Below are 24,445 nucleotides of genomic sequence, written 5' to 3'. Positions count from 1 at the left end.
TTGCTGTGAGCTTATGCCTTTGGTTTTGAGCCTCTGAATTTTGAGGTGTAGAAAGGTGGTCATGGTGAGGCCTGGGGACATATGTGCATGTGCAGCACCTGCACCATCAGCTACATGGCAGGGCCAAGCCTAACACGGCCCTGTCCTCCCTGGCCCAACTCTGTCTATTGGGCATGTTGGGAAGGGTGGGATCCTCCTGGCATCATCTTCACAGCTCTTTCCTTTGTCCTGGGCTCTGTACCTAGAATCCAGAACCCAGACAGGTCCTGCCCTTCATAGCCACCTGTGGGACCCAGGATGACTGAGGGGACACACTGGGGAGGGTATCTATCTCCAGTATCTCAGAGGCCTTAGTCAATATGACACTGGCTAGTATAAGGATAGACTGGTTTTGCTTTTGCAAAAAAAAAAAAAGAAAGAAAAAAAGTTAACTTAAATGGCTAGTTTTGTTCCCCATAAGCAATTAAAATGTAATGTTAAGAACAAGTAAATTAGGTAAATATGAATGGGATAAATATTTATAGACAAATGTGTCCGTTCAAAAAAATCTTTTCAGTAATTTAAAATCTTAAACCCATGTTATGTTAAATAATAGATTAGCATGAAATGTCTGTGTCACATTGAAATAAATTAAAATGCTAAAATATTAATTATTAAACATAAGTTTAAGCTTACATACTTTTGGCTTTTTATTTCAGAAAAGAAAGAATAAACTTATTAGTAAATATGCCATCTTCCACATTAAAAAATTGTTCTATGGAAAAGGCTGTTTCTAAAAATTATAAAATATATATTCATAAAATGTACACAGCAATTAAGTTGCTTACTTTTCAGGTTTTTCACTGAAAATTAAGGTTACTAAGAGTTAAAAGTATAATTACAATAAGTAATCAAAACTACTAGAAATAAAGGAAAAAATTCTGTATATAACATGTACAGGAAGGGTAGGATATGTTTTTGGTGAGGAAAATTATTAAAAAGGCATAAGGATGTGGTTTTTGTTCAAAAAGGTAATTTTGTCTACTTTAGAGGTTATTTAAAAGTTGTTCCCAAATAAAGAAATAAAAAGATGGTATAGATAAAACTGAATGAATATAAAAAGTTGAAAAAGAATAAAATAAAATTTTAAAGAGGTTATAAAAGTTTATAAAAATTATATCATGTGTGGTCAAAGCTGACTATACAGGATAGGTTTATTTATAAGATTTCATTAAAATTAACTTTAGCATTGATACTGATGCAAAAATAAATTTTGGTTGTCTCTTGCAAACAAGATTTACAAATATTGACAAAAAAAGATTTTGTTCACTTTTTGAGTAAACTGCAAAAAAAAAAAAAAAACACACAAAAAGAAGGGAGAGAAAGTAACAGTCTGACAATATATGCTTCATGCTGTTTTTACTGTGTCTTTTGATTATTTGGAAAACTGAGTCTCCTCTATCAAAGAGTAAAGGTTTTAGCTTTTTGAAATCTCTGAATTATCACTTTGGTTAAATGAATGATTGTTTCACAAGGACCTGTGATGCTACTTTTGATCAAGTCTTTTGAACCTTTACTTTTAAAAGACTTCAAAATCAAATTTCAAATTCTAAATTAAGTCCTTTTAACCTTGAACTAACTTTTGAACATTCCAGAAGGGCCTTTGGAAGGTCCAGAGAGACATATTAGGCTTATTTGGTGTGTTAAAATCACACGGGAAGCATTGTCAAATACAAAACGGTGTTTAGTTTTCCTTGAGTTATATTTGTATAAATGTGTAATTAATATGTGTTCCAAAATAGTATGCGATTCCTAGAAATCTGATATGTCTTGGTTTATGTTACCAGTCATAATTGTAATGTTAAATCTCGTATGCCACAAAAATAACCAGATTTCTTTGTGTAGAGACAAAATGACTCCACCTTCGATGTTAATCCACCATTGACTTCTGAATGACCCCATTTCTGTGAATGCCTCCTGATTTTTTCTCAATTTATTGTCCTTAGTGTAAGAATATGTGCTCACTACGAATCCCGATTTTAGATCAAAGCAACCTTGATGTTATCACATAAATTATAGGCTATGACACATATAACATTCTTGCCTGTTCTGGAGGGTTGCCTTTAAATGTCTTGCTGAAGCATGTATACCTTTCCCCTACGGTATATAAGCCTTGGGTCTGGGGAGTAACAGTGCAGATATCGACCTGTCTTGCAGTCACCCAAGACCACGCTTCTGTCTGTAAGTTCCCCTAATAAATCATCATATATCAACAAACTGGATTTATCTGCCTCATTCTTTGGTTTCTTGGCTCATTTGGCATTTGAGAACTGCTTTTTAACGTACGGATCTTTCACAGAACACCTGGTCGATTGCATCATTATTATGAACTCTCATAAGATTTTTAACCATGGCCATTTTAAGTCTTGTTGTCCACAGTAAACTGCTTTACTCTGATGCTTCTCCTGAAAGATACTTGCAAGCAACAACAATCCTAAAGTGTTCTGTCTTCAAGAAGGTTCATGAAAAAAATAAAAAGCTTCTGACAGCTACCCTGAAAGTCAGACCTCTGCTAATGACTTTGAGATTATCCAGTTGGACTGGATAAAAATTTTAATAATTCCAGTGGAAAAAGCTGGACTCATAAAACTGTGAACTCAACAAGCAGAATAAGAAAGAATTACATGGGCATCAACTGATTAAGGATTATGATATTTTATGGCTTTTTGTTTGAACATTACTGATTCTTTTGTTTTGTTTTCCAAAGTTAAAGAGCTTCCTTTTATTCCTCTTAAACTTTACAGAAATTGGGAATAGTTTTGTGAACAAAATTGAAACATTTGCCTTTCTCTCTACCTTATCCCTCCAAAATATTGAAATTCATGGATATTCTTATTTTATGGCAATGTAGTTATTTGCGTAAGTTCAATAAGAATCTGTTCTTCTTGTAACAGAATACAATTGGAAACATTGGTTATTTTACCAAGGCCTTGACTGGAACGTCATATATTCATCTACGACCAGACAGCTTTACAGAACTGAGGCTGACATTATGAAGCCAATAGAAGCCCTGGGAAAAATTGGCCTAATACCTTACATACACAATTTTTATGGCTGCCTCGTGGTAGGTAAATAATGTAACTTTCTGTTTTTTTTTTTTTTCTTGAGACAGAGTCCTGCTCTGCCACCCACGCTGGAGTGCAGAGGTGCGATCTCGGCTCACCGCAACCTCAACCTCCAGGGTTCAAGTGATTCTTGTGCCTCAGCCTCCCAAGTAGCTGGGATTACAGGCATGCACCACCATGTCCAGCTAATTTTAGTATTTTTAGTAGAGATGACATTTCACCATGTTGGCCAGGCTCAAGAATAGAGAAATTCACTCGATTTGTGTAGTTATTACAGACGGAGTCTGAGGGCAAGTCAAATCTTTGATTTGGCTTGTAGCCTTGAGAGGCTTTTAAAAGTCTAATCTGAGATTCCTTATAAAAATTTTTAGCAAAGCCAACTTGAAAAAAGCCTATATAATAAATCATTATTCTAATTGTACTTTATGCAAATAATCAGGCCAAGTTAATAAACTTTACAAACAAAATTAGTATCATTTTGAGTATCTTTAGTAGAAATGAAAGGCGGAAGAGAGAGAAGTTACATTTCAGAAGAAAACTACGGTGCATATGTTATTAGATTCTAGCCCTGTTCATTGTTTTTGAGTTTTTCTAGGAAAACTTCTGACTTAGAATCACTAAAATTAAAATTTCTTTTTTCCTAAGGCCCTACAAGTTGAAGCTAGTAAACTTGGCTTTGAAGAAAAAAATCACAACAGCTTTATTTGAACAAACTTACACACAAACTAAAATCCAGGAAAATCTATCACATTGCCACTGGCTGTCTCAGCTGACTGCCCCCATGACTCTAAAAGAAACTAGTTTATAGACCACCACAGACATTAACATTTGTTTTTCATCTGTTTCCATAAAAAAAATCTCTTATTAAATATCTGTTTGCCTGTGTCATGTATACAGGTCTAACTTTGAGAGCCCACCTACAATGCCATCTCTTAAAATGAGAAACTACTGTTTAATTGGATTGGCCTATTCTCAGGAAGGAGAGGCTGGTTTAATGGGATCCTTTACCATTCAGCTACTAACTCTATTTTCCTCTCCACAGTCACTAGCTCATCTTTTTTTTTTTTTTTTTTTTTTTTTTTTTTTTTTTTTTTTTTTTTTTTGAGACGGAGTCTCGCTCTGCCGCCCAGGCTGGAGTGCAGTGGCCGGATCTCAGCTCACTGCAAGCTCCGACTCCCGGGTTCACGCCATTCTCCTGCCTCAGCCTCCCGAGTAGCTGGGACTACAGGCGCCCGCCATGTCGCCCGGCTAGTTTTTTTTTTGTATTTTTAGTAGAGACGGGGTTTTGCCATGTTAGCCAGGATGGTCTCGATCTCCTGACCTCGTGATCCGCCCGTCTCAGCCTCCCAAAGTGCTGGGATTACAGGCTTGAGCCACCGCGCCCGGCCTTAGCTCATCTTTTAACATGTGAAACGTCCAGGAAAGTCTGAGCTCAGAAACAAATATCCCAAAATGTGGCACTTTGATGTGCCAAAGAAGCAACCTGATGGTCTTGCTGATCTTCTCCCTGCTCCTGTTTCTCAACCCTCTGTCTCTCCCAAAGCACAGGATGAAGCTGTTCTCTGAAGCTCTCTTATTTGCCTAAAGTCAAGACCTACCAAAGAAAATAATTACCTCTGGCCTTTCCCTTAGTTTTCATTAACTTAACTCATATTGCTGGAAGAAAGATTCAAGTCTGTCAATACACCTGGACAGACTTTTGTCACAAACCATTGTCATCTGTTCTGGTCCTATTCAGTATTTCAGAGAGAATCATTTACCACCCATTGTCTGCTCTGTGGGCCCAACAGACTTTGTCCCAGGTCACTATTTTCCAAGTCCATTAATTTCCCCCTAACAATCGTTTACTATCCTCAAATTGCCACATATTCCCCATCTCTTTCCTCTATGGAGAAGGGTATATAAACATCTGTATCCCATTTAGCTACTGGGTAGTCACATTCTCCTCTGATTATCCTGTGCCATTCATTTTACAATAAACATCGTATGCCTTTTCTCCTTTTAATCTGCCTTTTGTCAGGGAACCCTCAGAGGAGGAAGTGGGAAGCTTGGTCCCTACGGCGGCATGACTGGTAATGGTAAAAGACTGGAAACAACCAACATGTGCATCACAGTTAAATAAATTATGGTTGTTCCTACTGTGCAATACTACGCAAATGTAAAATGAATGAGGATGTTCTTTAGATATTGAAACAGAAAGCTCTTTAAGGTATGCTAAGGAAGACAGGCAAGGGAAAGCAATGTCCGTAATATGCTCCTGCATGTGTCAAAAAGAGGGGGAAGATAATATGAATTGGCTTGTAGGGATGCAGAAAAATATCTGCATTAAAAAAGAAATTATCAACCACTGGCCATTTCCTGTTGGAGCCCTGGGGAACTGAGTAGTTTTGATGTTTGAGTCATATAAATGTAGTATCTATTAAAAATAGGAAACAAATCATCCAGGTGTTTTCATCTGACACTTTTGTCCTCAAAAACCCATTTTAACCTATTTTTCTAAGGCTCTTCTATTACATTAGTGGTGCTTCTCACTACTTGATTTGACCTGAATTTTGCCAGGAATTTAAATGAGATGTCCAAATACAGTGCTCAGGTGATGAATGTTACCTTCACATCTTCACTCAGATGTCCAGGTCCTACTTGAGTCATCATTAGGCTAAGCAGCCTATGTTAAAAAATCGTAATAATAATTAAAAAGTCTGAGCCTATGTCAATATAACTGGTGAATAACAATATAAGCTGATTATCCAAGGATGTACACAGGGGCCAAAAGGAAAGGGGGATACCTGCTTCCTTGGTCCTATTAGTCTGAACAGAGACTGCATGGAGTTTCCCCATGCAGCACAGTTTTCTAAAGTTTGATTATGTGCCTTGTGGAACAGTACCTGTAGAACTGACCTTGCATACAACGAGCATTGCATAGCTCTGTATATATACCATAACAGATCCTACTCAGACAGTGCTTCTAGACTATGCTTGGCTTAGGGTCAGGTATTGGGGTAGAAGTGGACTGTCTGGCCCAGAGGACTTTTCTCTGCTGAAGTTTCCCCTCTTTTCTCAGTTACAAATGTCAGTCACCATCCCTGCCAATTTAGACTGAACACTTCAAGTTCCCTTTGGGGGAATGCTACTCATTCCTTTATAAAGCTAGGGGAGGGGATCCTAACCACTCTTCTGTCACTTGGGTAAGAGGACCAGGTTGGATGCTCTGGACATCCCATCCCAGTTTTACCTGAACAACCTCTCTTTTATCTGTTTTAATGTTGAACATACTGGTTAACCAAAGCCTCTTCTTGACCCACTATATTATCCAATTTCCAGGGGAGTATTTTGGGCCTGGAGAATGACTTAACGGAGGGTTTCCCATTGCTAAAGCCAGCATGTGTTCAGAAAGAAGTGTGCATACCTTGGAGGAACTAAGAATGGCACCACCAGAAGTAGACCAGATTAACTCAGGGGTAGAGAGCAAGGCGCAAGTACAAAACGGTCATCTCAACTTCTACCCTGAGTATCTCATATGTGCTGGGTCCTGGGCTAGAGGCTTGGCATACACTTTCTCCAATCTCTAAGATCTGGGAGGCCAGTAACATTGCCTTCACCTGTTTTCTGGATTCCTGGCCTCCCTGGAGACCTTCACCTAACACTCCATTTAATGTGTGCCCCCCACCAGTTTTTCACTACCCTGTTAACTTCACAGCATTCATTCAACTTCACAGCATTCATCAACAGCATTCATCATCATATTTGTTGAATGCATTTGAATGTTTCATAGCATTCATCAATTCTTTCGCTTATTAACTGACTTTGTATTACTTTTCCCACTAGGTTTTAAGCTCAATTTGAGTAGAAACTGTGTTAATCTTTTCCACTGTTTAATCCCAATGCCTTGCCCAACGTATGGCAGTGAGCAGTTATGATTATTTGTTGTATTAATTAATTATTATGTGTATAATTTAGGTTGATTATTTTATATATCGATTAAGAAATCTAAACAGGGTTTTTATGTTGGGTAGTTATTCTAGTGATTAAAATAAGAAAAATACTAGATAATTTTTCTAAACTCCATATAACAAAGCAAATTTCATCAGTTTTATATTTGGTTTCAGTTTAAGGTTTCAAGAGGTCCTAAGAACAGATCAAGTGCCCCAAAAGTTTACTTCTTAGTTAATCCTATTCATGATTATTTTCAGGAAAGGAGGTTTCACAACAAATTTCTAACTTGTTCTTTTGTTCCATTCTTGTATATATTTAAAAAACATTTATTGAATAATTTTAATCTGTTAAGCACTGAGGATATATATACATATAATACTCAATCTCTCTCCATTAGGAGCTAAGACACGTGTCAAAATAACTATAATATAATATGATAAACTTTTTAATAGTCACAAGCAGAAAGTACTTTTAGATTAGAGTTTGCTTGGGGTGGGTGTAAGAGAGAAAGTTCACAAAGAGTCACATTAACTTGGAATTCAGGCAAATTAGAAGCTATCCACCCTCTTTCAAGGGTGAATCATGCAAATATCTTGGAAAAGAGAAGAACAATTTACCCAATCCAGTTATTCTCTTGGTTTCACTGGACTGACAATATAAACTCTAAGGAAAGCCCGCAAAGTGAAGCCAGTAAAAAAGCAATGTAGGGCCAAAGGGTCAAAAAATGAGCAGGGTCTACTTGTGTGGTTCAGCAGAGCACAATAGTGTATATATAAAGGAGGGAAATGGACATTCAACACCTGCGAGCGCACACACACACACACACACACACAGGGATATACTTACTCACACACACATTCATTATGTCATCCTTCCCAGTCAGGGCAACACATTGGTTCACAGCTTATCTCTCAACATTTGGAAACAGTTACCTTGCTTTAATTTATTGAATAAATATGAAACTCTCTGCCGATGTGTCCTGATGGAAGCCAAGTGGTGTCCCAGCTGGGGGAGGAGGTGTCAAAGCCCACACTGAGTGTGAGTGGATGGCGGAGCCGTAGGAAACGCCCTGCAGTGGAGGTGATGACTGACCAGAGGATGTGCCTGATATAAGGGAGGAGTTCGGGAGCCAAAAGGCGGCTTCTTTCCCTTCACCAGAAGGCACCATGGGAGCATGCACTCACACTTCCTTAGGTTCCTCTGCCATCAGCTCCGCAAGGGCTCGAGAAATTCAGAGTAAGCAACCAAAAAACAAGATGAGGCTGACAGAGGCTTGGGAGGGTGCCAAGAATTCTCCCCCACCTTCAAGGCCTTGCGTTCTGGGTATCTGGCCAAGAGGGCTTCATCTCCTTGTTTTATCTGTACTCAACTTGCCTATCCCAGGCCCCAAATGAGAAAACTCTGTGATGAATTCAAGGTTAACTTCATTTGCTGAAATTCAACATACTGAGTACCAAGTGCCTTCTTTCATTTACACATTTATTTCAAACAACCATTCAAATGGTAGGCTTTTTGCTAAAGCACGACTGGACACAGCAAGGCACTCCAGGCTGATGTGACAGTACATGCATTCCCGTGAAAGTACCAACCAGCAGGCCTGTAGGGTCAAGGACTGACACGTCCCCATCTGGCTGGCACTGGCAGCCAGGAGGCCTGGCAGGAGGCAGATGATGAAGGGTTGGGACTTTATTCCATAGGCACTGTGGAGTTGCAGGTGGAATTTAGTCAAAAGAGAGGTTCATCCTGATTTGCGTTTTGAAAACACGGTCATTTGGAAAAAGGAGATGAGAAAAATAAACTTAGAAGAGGGAAAAGACTTAAAAACAATTTTTTCCCAACACATAAACAGCTCTTTCTATTCTGATTAACAATTCAGCCTAAAAAGCCAATATTAATAATAACCCCCTTTGTAGCATTTAGTGTGTACAATTCATTTCATCTTCACGATAGTCCTCTGCAAAATGGGGATTAATAATACTTCTTTGACTGGGTCATTGTAAAGATAAATGAATGAACAAAATCATTTTTGTGTAAAGGACACCACCCAGGGTGCAGCACATGGTAAACTCAGAAATGGCTCCTTGCTGGCTTGCATCAGCTTCAACACCCTCCTCCCCTGTGATTTCAAAGCAGCTATTTTTTTGCAAGGCACCTACTCAAGTTCTGTTCCTTCACTACCAAACACTTTTTTAGGGGGGATGGGAGTAGGCCTTGAGGTCATTCTGACTCAGGATCATTAAAGCCTGGAAGCCTGAGATTTCTGAAAGGTTGGTCTCCAGGGAGCTAAAGTTTTGGCTTATTTTTTCCTAGTGCCTTACCCACATGACCCTGTTCTTTCAAATGCCTGCTATACCTTCAAGGCAAAGTTTCATCTATTTTTATTAAGTTGTGAGCAAAAATAATACATACACCCCCAAACTATAAAATTTTGGAACATTTAAAAACAGAGTTTAAAGCTGAGATCAAGTAAAACTAAATCATAGCGTGGTTAATGTGATTTTTAATAACAGAAATTATAATTGTGCTCTCTGTTAATTAGACCTAAGTGATATTTCGCTTGTATAAACGACAGTAATGACTGGGGAGGGCTGGAGTGTCTCTGAGACCTCTCTGAAGACTGGCCAGATACTCGTTTTTGATGTCTGGCAAAAGGGATTGGGGTGAGGGAGGGAGAACTTCTGCGGGCTTCCAATACATCCTCTTGTTTTTGGAAATGACAGAATGAGAGCTCTACTTGCCCTTTCCCTTTGAGGCCTTTCGATATGCAGTAATTAGCCCAAAGCCGACATTTAGACTCCTTCCAGTCCCTGTCAAAAAATAGGATACGGCAGCATGTAAGTCCTGAGGCCCCCATTCTAGGCCATAGTTCCCAGAGACATTTCTAGACATACCCTGGGCCAGAAGAGAACCTGCTGCCTTAAGGGAAGGACCCAGTCCTGGCAGGATTCATCACCTGCTGACTAAAGAGCCTTTGGGCCGTGAATAATCAGCAGCAATAATAATCAGAGCCTTTGGGCCGTGAATAATAACCAGGTAGCACACATCGTGGGCCTTGGGTAAGACTCTGAGATCTGCTAGCTTCAGCTGTGACTGAGGGCATTCCCAGCTGTGGTGGTTATGGAGAGAAACTCCTTCTGCTTGAGAAAAGCAGAGGCAAGAGTAAAGGGGACTTTGTCTTGCAGCTTAAATACCAGTTTGGCCACAGTGGAGTACAGCACTAAGTGGGCTCTTGGAGTCCCTAATTTCTGGCTTTGGGACTTGGACAGGATTTCTGCACCTGCCCGGGGCCAGAGGGGAGCCAACTGCTCTAAAGACCTTGAGTGAACATCAGCAAGAGCCTGGTAGTGCTCTCCGTGGGCCTGTGGAGGTGGTGGCCACAGGGAGAGACTCCTCTGCTTGTAGAAAGGGGAAGGAAGAGTGGGAAGAACTTTGTCTTCTGTCTTGGGTGCCAGCTAAGCTGCAGTAGAACAGAGCACCAATTGATTCCTAGGTTTCTGACCTCAGGCCCTGGCTCCTGAATGGTATTTCTGAACCAGCCCAGGGCTGGAAGGAACTTGCCACCCTAAAGGGAAGGATACAAGCCTGGCTGGCTTTGCCACCTACTGATTGTAGGCCCTAGGGCCTTGAGTGAACATAAGCAGTAGCCAGGTAGTGGTTATGGCAGGCCTTGGGCAAGACCCAGTGCTGTGCTGCCTTCAGGTCTGACCCAGCACAGTCCCAGTGGTGGTGGCCACAGGGGTGCTTATGTCACCTCTTCCCTGATTCCAAGCAGCTTATCACAGAGAGAAGCTACATTCTTGTGGGAGAAAGTAAGGGGAGACAACAGTCTCTGCCTGGTAATCCAGGGAATCCTTCTGGAACTTACACAAGACCACCAAGGTGGTACCTCTATGAGTCTGCAAGAGCCACAGCATTACTACGCTTAAGGTGTCCCCTAATGCAAATATGCCTGCAGTGACCAAAGACTTAGATCACAACACCCAAGTCCCTGCAAATATCCAGAAAGCCTTCCAAAGAAGGACGAGTACAAACAAACCCAGACTGTGAAGACTACAATAAATACCTAACTCTGAACTATCGAGACCCCAATGAACATCCACAAGCATCAAGACCATCCAGGAAAACATGACCTCACCAAATGAACTAAATAAGGCATCAGGGACCAATCCTGAAAAAACAGCAATATGTAACCTTTCAGTCAGAAAATTCAAAATAGCTGTCTTGAGGAAACTCAACGAAATTCAGGACAACACAGAGAAGGAATTCAGAATTCTATCAGATACATTTAACAGAGAATCAAGCAGAATTTCTGGAGCTGAAAGGCAACTGACATACTGAAGAATACATCAGAGTCTCTCAACAGCAGAATTGATCAGGCAGAAAGAAGAATTAGTGAGCTTGAATACAAGTTATTTGAAAATACACAAGAGGAGACAAAAGAAAAAAAGTAAAAAGGAATAAAGCATGCCTATGAGATCTAGAAAATCACCTCCGAAGTGCAAATCTAAGAGTTATTGGCCTTCCAGAGGAAGTAGAGACAGAAATGGGGTAGAATGTTTGTTCAAAGGGATAATAACAGAGAACTCCCCAAACCTAGGGAAAGATATCAATATTCAAGTACAAGAAGGTTACAAAAGACCAAGTAGATATAACCCAAATGACACTACCTCAAGACATTCAATAATCAAACTCTCAAAGGTCAAAGAAAAAGAAAGGTTCCTAAAAGCAGCAAGATAAAAGAAATAAATAACATACAATGGAGCGCCATTACATCTGGCAGTGGACATTTCAGTGGAAACCTTACAGGCCAGGGGAAAGTGCCATCACATATTTCAAATGCTAAAGGAACCACACTTTTACCATAGAATAGTATATCTGGTGAAAATGCCCTTCAAATGTGGTGGAGAAATAAAGACTTTCCCAGACAAACAAAAGCTAAGGGATTTTATCAACACAAGCCCTATCCTATAAGAAATACTAAAGGGAGTAGAAAGAGACTAGAAAGAAAAGGATGTTAATGAGCAATAAGAAATCAATTGAAGGTACAAAACTCTCTGGTAATAGTAAGTACACAGAAAAACACAAAATATTATACACTGTAATTGTGGTGTGTAAACCACTCCTTTTTTTTTTTTTTTTTTTTTTTTTTTTTTGAGACCGTCTCACTCCATCACCCAGGCTAGAGTACAGTGGCACCATGTTGGCTCACTGCAACCTCTGCCTCCTGAACTCAGGCAATTCTCATGCCTGAGTACCTAGAATTATAGGTGCATGTCACCACACCCAAGTAATTTTTGTATTTTTAGTAGAGATGGGGTTTCACCATGTTGACCAGGCTGGTCTCGAACTCCTAACCACAAGTAATCCCAAAGTGCTGGGATTACAGGTGTGAGCCACTGCCCCCGGCCACCACTCTTACCTTAGGTAGAAAGACTAAAAGATGAACCTATCAAAAATAATAACAATAACTCTTCAAGACATAGAGAGTACAATAAGACATAAATAGGGATTGCATTGGGGAGTTATACCTGATATAAATGATGAACTGATGGTTGCTGACGAGTTGTTGGGTGCAGCACACCAACATGGCACATGTATACATATGTAACAAACCTGCACGTTATGCACATGTACCCTAGAACTTAAAGTATAATTAAAAAAAAAAAAAAAAAGAAACAACAAAATGTTAAAAAGCAAGGAGATGAAGTTATAGTGCAAAATTTTTATTGGTTTCTCTTTGCTTATTTTGTTAATTGCAATCAATGTTAACTGATAATCAGTTTAAAATAATGAACTGTAAGACATTATTTGCAAGCCTCATGGTAACCAAACCAAAAAACATAAAACATATACAAAAAGCAAAACTCAAGCAATTAAAACATACTACCAGAGAAAATCACACTCACTAAAAGGAAGACAGGAAGGAAGGAAAGAAAGAAGACTGCAAAACAATCAGTAAACAACAAAATGGCAGAAATAAGTCATTAATTATCAATAATAACATTGAATGGAAATGGACAAAACTCACAAATCAAAAGACAGAGTGGCTGAATGGATTAAAAAAAAAAGAAAGATCCATACATCTGTTTCCTACAAGAAACACACTTCACATATAAAGACACACAAAGACTGAAAATAAAGGGATGAACAAAGATACTCTACGCAAATAGAAACCAAAAGTGAACAGGAGTAGCTATACTTAGACAAACTAGATTTCAACGCAAAAACTATAAAAAGACACAAAGAACGTCATTATATGATAAAGGAGTCAATTCAGCGAAAGGATTTAACAATTGTAAATATATATGCACCCAACACTGGAGTACCCAGATATACAAAGCAAACAGTACTAAAACTAATAAAAGAGAGACAGATGCCAATACTTTAATAGCTGGACACTTCAACACCACACTCTCAGCATTGGACAGATCATCCAGACAGAAAATCAGCAAAGAAACATCAAACTTAATCTATACTACAGACCAAATGGATCTAATAGAACATTTCATCCAACAGCTACAGAATACACATCCTTTTCCTCAGCACATGCATCATTCTCTCGCTCTGTCGCCCAGGCTGGAGTGCAGTGGCCAGATCTCAGCTCACTGCAAGCTCTGCCTCCCGGGTTCACGCCATTCTCCTACCTCAGCCTCCCGAGTAGCTGGGACTACAGACGCCCACCACCTCGCCCGGCTAGTTTTCTGTATTTTTTAGTAGAGACGAGGTTTCACCATGTTAGCCAGGATGGTCTCGATCTCCTGACCACGTGATCCGCCCATCTCGTCCTCCCAAAGTGCTGGGATTACAGGCTTGAGCCACCGCGCCCGGCCAGCACATGCATCATTCTTAAGGATAGACCATATGTTAGGCCACCAAACAAGTCCTAAAACATTCAAAAACACAGAAATAATATCAAGTGTCTTCTCTGACCACAATGGAATAAAACCAGAAAATAATAACAAGAGGAATTTTGGAAACTATACAAACTCATGGAAATTAAACAATTTGCTCCTGAATAATTAATGGATCAATAAAGAAATTAAGAAGAAAATTGAAAAATTTCTTGAAACAAATGATCATGGAAACAGCACACCAACATCTATGGGATACACTGAAAGCAGTACTAAGAGGGATGTTTATACCTATAAGCACCTACATCAAAAAAGTAGAAAAACTTCAAATAAACAACCTATTGATGCATCTTAAAGAAGTAGAAATACAAGAAAAAACCCAAAATTAGTGAAAGATAAATAATAGGCCAGGCACAGTGCTCATGCCTATATCCCAGCACTTTGGGAGGCTGAGGCAGGAGAACTGCTTGAGCCTAGGAGTTCAACACCAGCCTAGGCATCATAGCGAGATCCCATCTCTACAAAAATTTTAAAAATTGGTCAGGTGTGGTGGCATGCACTTGTAGTTCCAGCTACCCAGGAGGCTGAGCTGGGAGAACTGCTTGAGCCTGGAGGTCAAGGTTGCAGTGAGCTGTGATCATGCCCCTGCACTCTAGCCTCAGCAACAGAGCAAGAGTCTGTCTAAAAAAAAAAAGAAAAAGAAAAAGAAAAAAAAGAGAAAAGAAATAATAAAGATCAGAGCAGAAATAAATGAAATTGAAATGAAGAAAACAATGCAAAAGGTCAACAAAATGAAAAGTTGGTTTTTGAAAAGATAAAATGGACAAACCTTTACTCAGACTAAGAAAAAGAGAGAGAAGACTGAAATAAATAAAATCAGAGCTAAAAGAGGAGACATTACAACCGATACCACAGAAATTCAAAGTATCAATAGTGACTACTATGAGCAACTATATGTCAATAAACTGGAAAATGTAGAATAAATGAATAACATTCCTAGATACATACAACCTATCAAGATTAAACCCTGAAGAAATCCAATACTTGAACAGACCAATAACAAGTAATGAGATAGAAACAGTAACAAAAAGTCTCCCAGTAAAGAAGATTGGGACCCATTGGCTTCACTGCTGAATTTTACCAAACATTTAAATAAGATTAAATACACCACTCCTATTCAAACTATTCTAAAAAATAGAGGAGCAGGCAATACTTCCAAATGCATGATGCAAAAATCCTTCAGAAAAAAACTAGCAACTAAATTCAACAACACAATAAAAATATCATTCATCAGGACCAAGTGGGATTCATCCCAGGGATGCAAGGATGGTTCAACATAGGCAAATCAATCAATGTGATATCTCATAGCAACAGAATGAACAACAAAAAGCATATGACCTTTCAATTGATGCTAATAAAAGCATTTGATAAAATTCAACATCCCTTCAAGATAAAAACTCTGAAAAACTTGGGTATAGAAGGAACATGCCTTAACATAATAAAGTCGTATATGACAGACCCATGGCCAGTTTCATACTGAACAGGGAAAAACCAAAAGCCTTTCCTCTAAGTTCTGGAACAAGACAAGGATGTTCATTTTCACTACTGTTATTCAATGTAGTACTGGAAGCCCTAGCCAGAACAATCACACATGACAGAGAAATAAAGGCCATCCAAATGGAAAAGGATGAAGTCAAATTACCCTTGTTCGCAGATGATGTAATCTTATATTTGGAAAACACTAAAGACTCCACCAAAAATGATTAGAATTGATAAATTCAGTAAAGTTGCAAAATGCAAAATCAACATCCAAAAAACAGTAACATTTCTATATGGGAACAGCGAACATATTTCTATATGCCAACAGCAAACAATCTGAAAAATAAATTTAAAAACTAATCCCATTTACAATAACTACAAATAAAATACCCAGGAATTAATCAAAGAAGTAAAACATCTACAATGAAAACTATAAAACATGGATGAAAGAAGTTGAAAAGGACACAAAAGAATTGGAAAGATATCCTGTGTTCCTGGATTGGAAGAATTAATATTGTTAAAATGTCCATAAAACCAAAGCAAATTACAGATTTAATGTAATACCTATCAAAATACCAACGAAATTCTTCACAGAAATAGAAAAACACAATTCTAAAATTTATATAGAACCACAAAAGATTAAGAATAGACAAAGGAATCCTGAGCAAAATGAAGAAAACTGGAGGAATTACATTACTTAATTTCAAATTATACTACAGAGCAATAGTAACCAAAACAGCATGGTACTGGCATAAAAACAGACGTATAGACCCATGGAACAGAATAGAGAACCTAGAAATAAATCCATACATCTACAGTGAACTCGTTTTCATTAAAGGGGTCAAGAGCATACATTAGAAAAAGGACAGTCTCCTCAAAAAAATGGTGCTGGGAAAACTGGAAATCCATATTCAGAAGAATGAAACTAAACTCTCTCTCTCACCATATACAAAAATCAAACCAAAATGGATTAAACACTTAAAGCTAAGACCTCAAACTATGAAACTACTACAAGAAAACATTGGGGGAACTCTCTGGGACACAGAACCGAGCAGAGATTTCTTGAGTAATACCCCACAAACACAGGCAACCAAAACAAAAATGGACAAATCAGACCACATTAAGTTAAAAAGTTTCTGCACAGCAAAGAAAATAATCAACAAAGTGAAGAGACAATCCACACAATGTGAGAAAATATTTGCAAACTACCCATCTGACAAGGGATTAATAAATAGAATATATAATAGCTCATACAACTCTATAGGAAAAATGTCTAATAATCTGATTTTAAAATAGGCAAAAGATTTGAATAAGCATTTCTCAAAAGAAGACATACAGATGGAAAACAGGTATATGGAAACCTAGTCAACATCATTGATCATTACAGAAATACAAATCCAAACTACAATGGGACATTGTCTCACCCCAGTTCAAATGTGAGTGGATAACTCACTAAAAGTGAGGCAATAACAAATGTTGGTGAGGATGTGGAGTAACGGGAACCCTCTGACACTGTAGGTAGCAATGTAAGTTAGTATAACCACTATGGAGAACAGTTTGGAGGCTCCTCAAAAAACTAAGAATAGAGCTAAAATGTGATCCAGCAGTCCCACTGGTAGGCATATACCCCAAAGAAAAGAAATCAGTGTATCAAAGAGATATCTGCACACTCATGTCTATTGCAACACTAGTCACAAAAGCCAAGATTTGCATCAACTTAAGTGTCCATCAACAGATGAATGTATAAAGAAAATGTGGTACATATACACAATAAAGTACTATCTAGCCACAAAGAAGAATGAGATCCTGTCATTTGCAACAACATAGATGGAAATGGAGGTCATTATGTTAAGTGAAATAAACCAGGCACAAAAAGACAAACTTCAGGTTGGGCAAGGTAGCTCATACCTGTAATCCCAGCACTTTGGGAGGCCAAGGTGGCTGGATTACCTGAGGTCAGGAGTTCGAGACCAGACTGGCCAACACGACAAAACCCTGTCTCTACTAAAAATACAAAAATTAGCTGGGTGTGGTGGCACATGCCTGTAATCCCAGCTACTCAGGAGGCTGAGACAGGAGAGTGGCTTGAACCTCCTAAGGCGAAGGCTGCGGTGAACCAAGATTGCAGCACTGCACTTCAGCCTAGGCAACAGAGCAAGGCTCCATCTAAACAAAAAAAAAAAAAAAAGAAAAGAAAAAAGACAAACTTGCTATGTTCTCACTTATTTGTGGAAGCCAAAAATTAAAACAACTGAACTCATGGAGATAGAGAGGATAATGATGGTTATCAGAGGCTAGAAGGGTAGTGGGGGTTAAGGGGGAGGTGGGGATAGTTAATGGGTACAAAAAATAGAAAGAATAAATAATATCTAGTATTTGATAGCACGACAGGGTGACTATAGTCAATAATAATGTAATTTTAAAATAACTCAGAGTATAATTGGATCATTCATAACACAAAGGATAAATGCTTGAGGAGATGGATACTCCATTTACTCTGATGTGATTATTATGTATTGTCTGCCTGTATTAAATTATCTCATGTACTCTATCTATTATGTGTCCACAAAAGTGACAAATTAAGAATTTTTTAAAAATAAATGAAACACAGGGAGCTCCAGAACTGGGTAAACATAGGCTCTAGCTTGAGCTGAAACAGAGCATTCAAGCCAGCAATGGGTGGGCCTGGGGCCTTCACTTGGCTCGATGTGAGGACAGTGCCCTCCTCTCATGAGGACTCTTTTGTAGACTCAGCTCATATTATTATGCAATGCTTGTCACCTTTCATTAACTTTTCTTGCAAGCCTGCCTGTTTCTTTCAACTCTATGTGGCCAGGAGAGGCTTTGTGTCACTATTTCAGATGCAGACACACATCTTAGGGAAAACTGTCTGCGAGCGATGGCTTTCTCAGCCACAAGTCAGAGAGGTGGAGAAATCAATTCGAATTCTGGGCATCCAATCAAATATTTAGAACAGGACACGTCACCCTTTGAAAGTTGTAAAGTAAACAGAAGTTCAGCCTGGGAAGAAAATGTACTTCTGATTATTTAAACTGAAGTTCTAGAGAGGACGGGGTAGTCAGTGGTTCCAACAACTTCAATGAGGGAACTTCAGGCAAATGCAGAGAACAAATGCAAAGTAGTATCCAAGTAGTCCTAGTAGCATCAGAACCTATTAATATACTCACATCCTGGAAAATGTCTGTTTCAGGCTTTTAGCAATTATTATCTGCAAACTGTGTTGCCGTAAAGTTTGAAATGTTTTTCATCAATTAGTAAGAATCCATATCCATGTCCTTATAAGTGTTTGCTTTTCTTTTGTATCATCAGCTAATAGACATTTAATGAAATACTAAGAAAACGTGTTCTCCCAGTGAAGAGACCACATTTCATATTCCTTCCAAGTCATCTCACCACCATATATTTATATTTCTGGCTCTTTGTTAACTATATTTTAATCAGTGTCCCTTAAAACCTTGCTACTCAAAATATGATCCAGGGACCAGCAGCAGCAATATCACATGGAAGTTTTTTAGAAAAGCAGACTCCCAGGCCCTTCCCCAGGCCCTACTGAATCAGAATCTGCAATCCCCCAGTGATTCACACTATAGCGTGAGAGTGCTGACCCAAAAGAGCATCTGTATCTGACAAATCTATAACCAACAAGAAAAGGCAAATACTTTTGCATAGAAAATCCAGGTACAATGGTATATATGTAGGCATACGCAGTGATAATACTAATAAATGCCAGTATGCTTACTGAATGCCAGACCCTGTTACAGGGTCACCACTCTTCACCACAACACAGGACGTAGGTACCATCCTCCTTTTTTAGATGATGTACAGAAGCACAGAGAGCTTAAGTAACTTTTACAAAATCACACAGTAAATCAGTGGAAGAGGCATGACTTGAACCCAGGCAATTCGACTTCGGGGGGCAGGTCTGTAACCATTATGCTCTACCATTACATTCACCATTCCTCAGCAGTGTGCACCTGTATTCAGGAAATTAAGCAGTTGATTTGGGATCTGAAAGATAAAGCTAGATTGCTATCAGGCCCATCATTTTAGTTCAGTAACATTTAGAAACACAGAACATAAAAGTTGGAGATCATAAAACTCTAAGAGAATGCCCTTGGGTATTTTCTGAGGATGCTGAAGCTCTGAGACGATGTGTGAAAACCAGTGGTTTTTCCAAAGGAGCGGAAAATTGGAGGCTGTGATGTTTCCCATGATGTTTCCTGCCTCTTCTATACCACATCCTAATTCTTTCAGTGTTTGCTCTTCCAAAGATACTTCATACACATCAGATATCAAGTGACACCTTGTTCCTTTCTGAACTTGCATTCAAAATGTGAGAACAAAATCCTGTCATTTGCAATAGCATGGATAGAACTGAAGGACATTCTGTCAACTGAAATAAGCCAGGCATACAAAGACAAATAGCACATGTTCTTACTCATATGTGGAAGCTAAAAAAACCAAAATTGAACTCCTGAAGACCGAGAGTGAAATGACGGTTGCCAGAGACTGGGAAGGGTAGTAGGGACAGGGTTATAAAGTGAGGATGGTTAATGGGCAAAAAAATACAGTTAGAATGAATAAGATCAAGTGTTTGGTAGCACAATGGGGTGACTATAGCTAACAATAATTTATTGTATATTTTAAGATAACTAAAAGAGTAGAGGCTGGGCGAGGTGGCTGAGGCCTGTAATCCCAACACTTTGGGAGGCCAAAGTGGGTGGATCACCTGAGGTTAGGGGTTCAAGACCAGCCTGGCCAACATGGTGAAACCCCATCTCTATTAAAAATACAAAAAAATTAGTTGGGTGTGGTGGCGTGAGCCTGTAATCCCAGCTACTCGGGAGGCTGAGGCAGGAGAATCACTTGAACCCAGGAGGCAGAGGTTGCAGTGAGCTGAGATTATGCCATTGCACTCCAGCCTGGGCAACAAGAATGAAACTCCACCTCAAAAAATAAATAAATAAAGTAAAATAAAATAAAAGAGTAGTGCTGGAATGTTCCTAATACAAAGAAATGATAAAAGCTTGAGGTGATGGATACCCCAATTACCCAGATTTGATCATCACACACTGTATGCCTGTATGAAAATATCACATATACTTCATAAACATATACATCCATTATACACTCATAATAATTAAAAATATACTTTTTTAAAATCTGAGAATATCAATCCTGCTTTATAAGTTATTTTGCATCCTATTTGAAACCTCCTCATTCAAAATGTTATTGGGAGGGTAGGCTGTGCTCACAAATAACACCTCAATATCCCTAATATTAAACACTGTAGCAATTCATATTCAAAGTATAATAGGAACTTTCAGGTGTTATAGCCAAAGAGCTCTTCCTGTGATAAAACTTGGTCTGCCAGCTAGCTATAGAGTGCTAATTAAGACAGACTCTTCGTTTGGGCTCCAGAGTCATTTACCTGCTAAAGCTTAGCTCCACTAATACATATGTAGATGAAAGGAGGGTAGAAGTTCAAGCGCAAATTAATGTGGCTACAGAATTTGTGCCATTTCATCTAAGATGCCTATTTTTAACCAAATGGTGCTTTCTGTCAACACTGAGTATCCCACAAGGATTCTCTCAAGCCCAGAATGTTTGCAGAACGCCAGGCGGGGAGTTCCTGGAACAGACTTCAGAAGCCCAGGGAGGTTGAAAACTTCCTGTTTAAAGTACAACTTCTGCTATAAAAGGCACGAAACAACTTTCCTTTGGAAGCCTGCCCCTTCTGGGGAGAGGCAAGATAAAATATGCCGTTCCCTTAAAATGCCACCCTCATGACGCCAACCATTTCTTGATTTAACCAGCAGTGCCCTTTCCATAACCTCCATTTCACAGGCAAGGAAGGAGCTCCAGATCCAACTAGCAAAGATTGCCGTGTCCCTTGTGAAGCATGTGGTGTCAACATAAATCACTTAATAATGGAAATGCTAGAGTGGGACCTGGTGACGCACAAAGATCAAAAGCACAGTCAGGGCTGACCAAGCAGCCCCATCTCAGCCCACCCCTCCCAGAGTGCATGGTTCAGTGGCCCCGATGCGGGCTGGGGGCAGCTAGCAGCCTAGTCCCTCCCTGGAAAACAATGGAGTCAGCAGTCACAGATCAAACACCCTAAGAATTCACCCTAGTTCAGGGGCACTTACCTTGCACTGCCCAGACACACAGATGGCCGTGCCGTTCTGGTCACAAGGGGTGCCATCGATGACCTTCTCAGCTTGCCGTACATAGAAGCGGTAGCCCATTGCCTGGCAGTTCAACTCACATTTGCGATTGCCTTTGACTACCAAAATAAAATAAAATAAAGGTAAGGTATAAGCAATATCATCTCTGTGGAGTCAGCACCTTTTTTCTTCCTATAATTTGTATTGAGATAAAATTCGTATAACATAAAATTAAGCATTTTAACCAATTATACAGTTCAATAAGTCTTTGTATATTCATAAGGTTGCATGTCCAACCGCAACCATTATATAATTCCAGAACATTTCCATCAGCTCAAAAAGAAGCCCTGTGCCTGTGAGCTGTCATTTCAATTCCTCGCTCCCCCTAGATCTTGGCAACCACCAATCTACTTTCTGTCTCTATTGATTTGCCTATTCTAGACATTTCGCAATCACACACTCTTTAAAAGTTCATGAAAGTTATCAGCTCTCTCCATATTCGATGACAGAAGGAAGGGATTGTATCTTGATCTATTTGCATATAGTAGTGATACAATGTTGAGTGACTATTATAAAGGAATTCTTAAAGACTCTCGTCATGCAAGTAACAGATTCTACTTTTAGACATCCTCCCATACTTTGCCATTGTCATAATTAATTACGTTGGTCCAAAAGTAATTGCACGATTCCTTTTGCACCAACCTAAATATATTTCATATATCAGCAATCACAGTGAGCACACAATTTTTATGTTCACAAGTCTCACTCTATAACCCAGGCTGGAGCACAGTGGCGCGATCTTGGCTCACAGCAACTTCCACCTCCCGGGTTCAAGTGATTCTCCTGCCTCAGCCTCCCGAGTAGCTAGGATTACAGGTGCCTGCCAACACAGCCAGCTGACTTCTTTTTTTTTTTTTTTTTTGTATTTTTTAGTAGAGACAGGGTTTCACCATGTTGGCCAGGCTGGTCTTGAACTCCTGACCTCAAGTGATTCACCCACCTCGGTTTCCCAAAGTGCTGGGATTACAGACATGAGCCACCACACCCAGCCATATTCTGCTTTTTTAACTTAATATCTACACGGTTATATCATCTGTATGCCTTTTTAAATGGCTGCAGCTTCCTGTAATAATTCCTCCATTATGAGATATTTAAGTGGCTTCTCCATCACTCTAGGTTGAAGTTCAAAGTTCTAAGCGACGGATAAAACCTCTTTCAAGAGCAGAACCTCACCTACCTTTATGGCCTCATTTCCTCTTGTTCTTCCTTAAATCCACATTCCTAAATACACATTCTACACACAACTAAGCACTCCCTCTCTCTAGCCGTTGCTTAACTGTTCCTTCCCTCACTTGGTTGGCCTGCATTTGTACTTTGTTTGCATTTCCAGGTCACCTCCTCAGGAAGTCCTCCATGAATCTGGATCCCACCTGTACTTTTACCCCCTCTCAGGTTGATGTGTCCTCCTCTATTTCAGGGCTAACCATGCTATGTTGCAGTGTGGTTTTGCGATAATACAGGATGTCTCCGTCTTCTTCACTTTTATATCCCAGGAACCCAGCACAGAGCTTGGCACATAGCAAATGCTAAACAAATCTCTGAGGAATAAAACAAGGGATGGATAAATGAATATCAGCCTTTTCTCCCCCTTGTCTTTCTCTACCCTCCTCCTGCTAGATATATTTGCCTACCTCAGAGTGTTTCTCTACATTTCTATCACTTCATACCAAGCCTGGCACACAGACGGTGCTCAGTAAATGCTAAATTACTTACTGCTACAAGGAACATCTCAGAACAATTTAGTTGCTTCCAAAATAAGAATGAAAATAAATTTCAGGCAAGGTATATTTCTGTATCTAAAAGAGACAGACAAGCCAAGTACACACTGATTTAAAAAAACAAAACAAGAGGGGGCGGAGCAAGATGGCCGAATAGGAACAGCTTCAGTCTCCATCTCCCAGCGCGAGCGACACAGAAGACCGGTGATTTCTGCATTTTCAACTGAGGTACTGGGGTCATCTCACTCGGGAGTGCCGGACAATTGGTGCTGGTCAGCTGCTGCAGCCCGACCAGCGAGAGCTGAAGCAGGGCGAGGCATCGCCTCACCTGGGAAGCGCGAGGGGGAAGGGAGTCCCTTTTCCTAGCCAGGGGAACTGAGACACACAACACCTGGAAAATCGGGTAACTCCCACCCCAATACTGGGCAGTAACACCAGCACACCGGAGATTATATCCCACACCTGGCCGGGAGGGTCACACGCCCATGGAGCCTCCCTCCTTGCTAACACAGCAGTCTGCAGCAATCTAACCGCAAGGCAGCAGCGAGGCTGGGGGAGGGGCACCCGCCATCGCTGAGGCTTAAGTAGGTAAATAAAGCCGCTGGGAAGCTCGAACTGGGTGGAGCTCACAGCAGCTCAAGGAAACCTGCCTGTCTCTGTAGACTCCGCCTCTGGGGACAGGGCTCAGCTAAAGCAGCAGAGGCCTGTCCAGACGCGAACAACTCTGTCTGACAGCTTTGAAGAGAGCAGTGGATCTCCCAACACGGAGGTTGAGATCTGAGAAGGGGAAGTCTGCCTGCTCAAGTGGGTCACTGACCCCTGAGTAGCCTAACTGGGAGACATCCCCCACTAGGGGCAGTCTGACACCCCACACCTCACAGGGTGGAGTACACCCCTGAGAGGAAGCTTCCAAAGCAAGAATCAGACAGGTGCACTCGCTGTTCAGCAATATTCTATCTTCTGCAACCTCTGCTGCTGATACCCAGGCAAACAGGGTCTGGAGTGGACCTCAAGCAATCTCCAACAGACCTATAGCTGAGGGTCCTGAC

The 24,445-nt window shown here is 39.9% G+C and overlaps 1 protein-coding gene across 1 annotated transcript in view; it reads right to left on the bottom strand.

The window, feature by feature from the left end:
- THSD4 (thrombospondin type 1 domain containing 4) overlaps window positions 1–24,445 on the bottom strand; it is a 674,086-nt gene that overhangs the window by 367,113 nt on the left and 282,528 nt on the right. Inside the window, exon 6 of the mRNA XM_023220857.1 lies at window positions 21,601–21,737. Coding sequence (XP_023076625.1) covers window positions 21,601–21,737 — 137 coding nt within the window. The remainder of the gene's footprint in view (window positions 1–21,600; window positions 21,738–24,445) is intronic.

The sequence above is a fragment of the Piliocolobus tephrosceles genome, chromosome 6 (genome assembly GCF_002776525.5).
Source record: "Piliocolobus tephrosceles isolate RC106 chromosome 6, ASM277652v3, whole genome shotgun sequence".
Lineage (NCBI taxonomy): Eukaryota > Metazoa > Chordata > Mammalia > Primates > Cercopithecidae > Piliocolobus > Piliocolobus tephrosceles.
The sequence above is the reverse complement of the archived record's forward strand: the minus strand, read 5'-3'. Positions and strand labels throughout refer to the sequence as shown.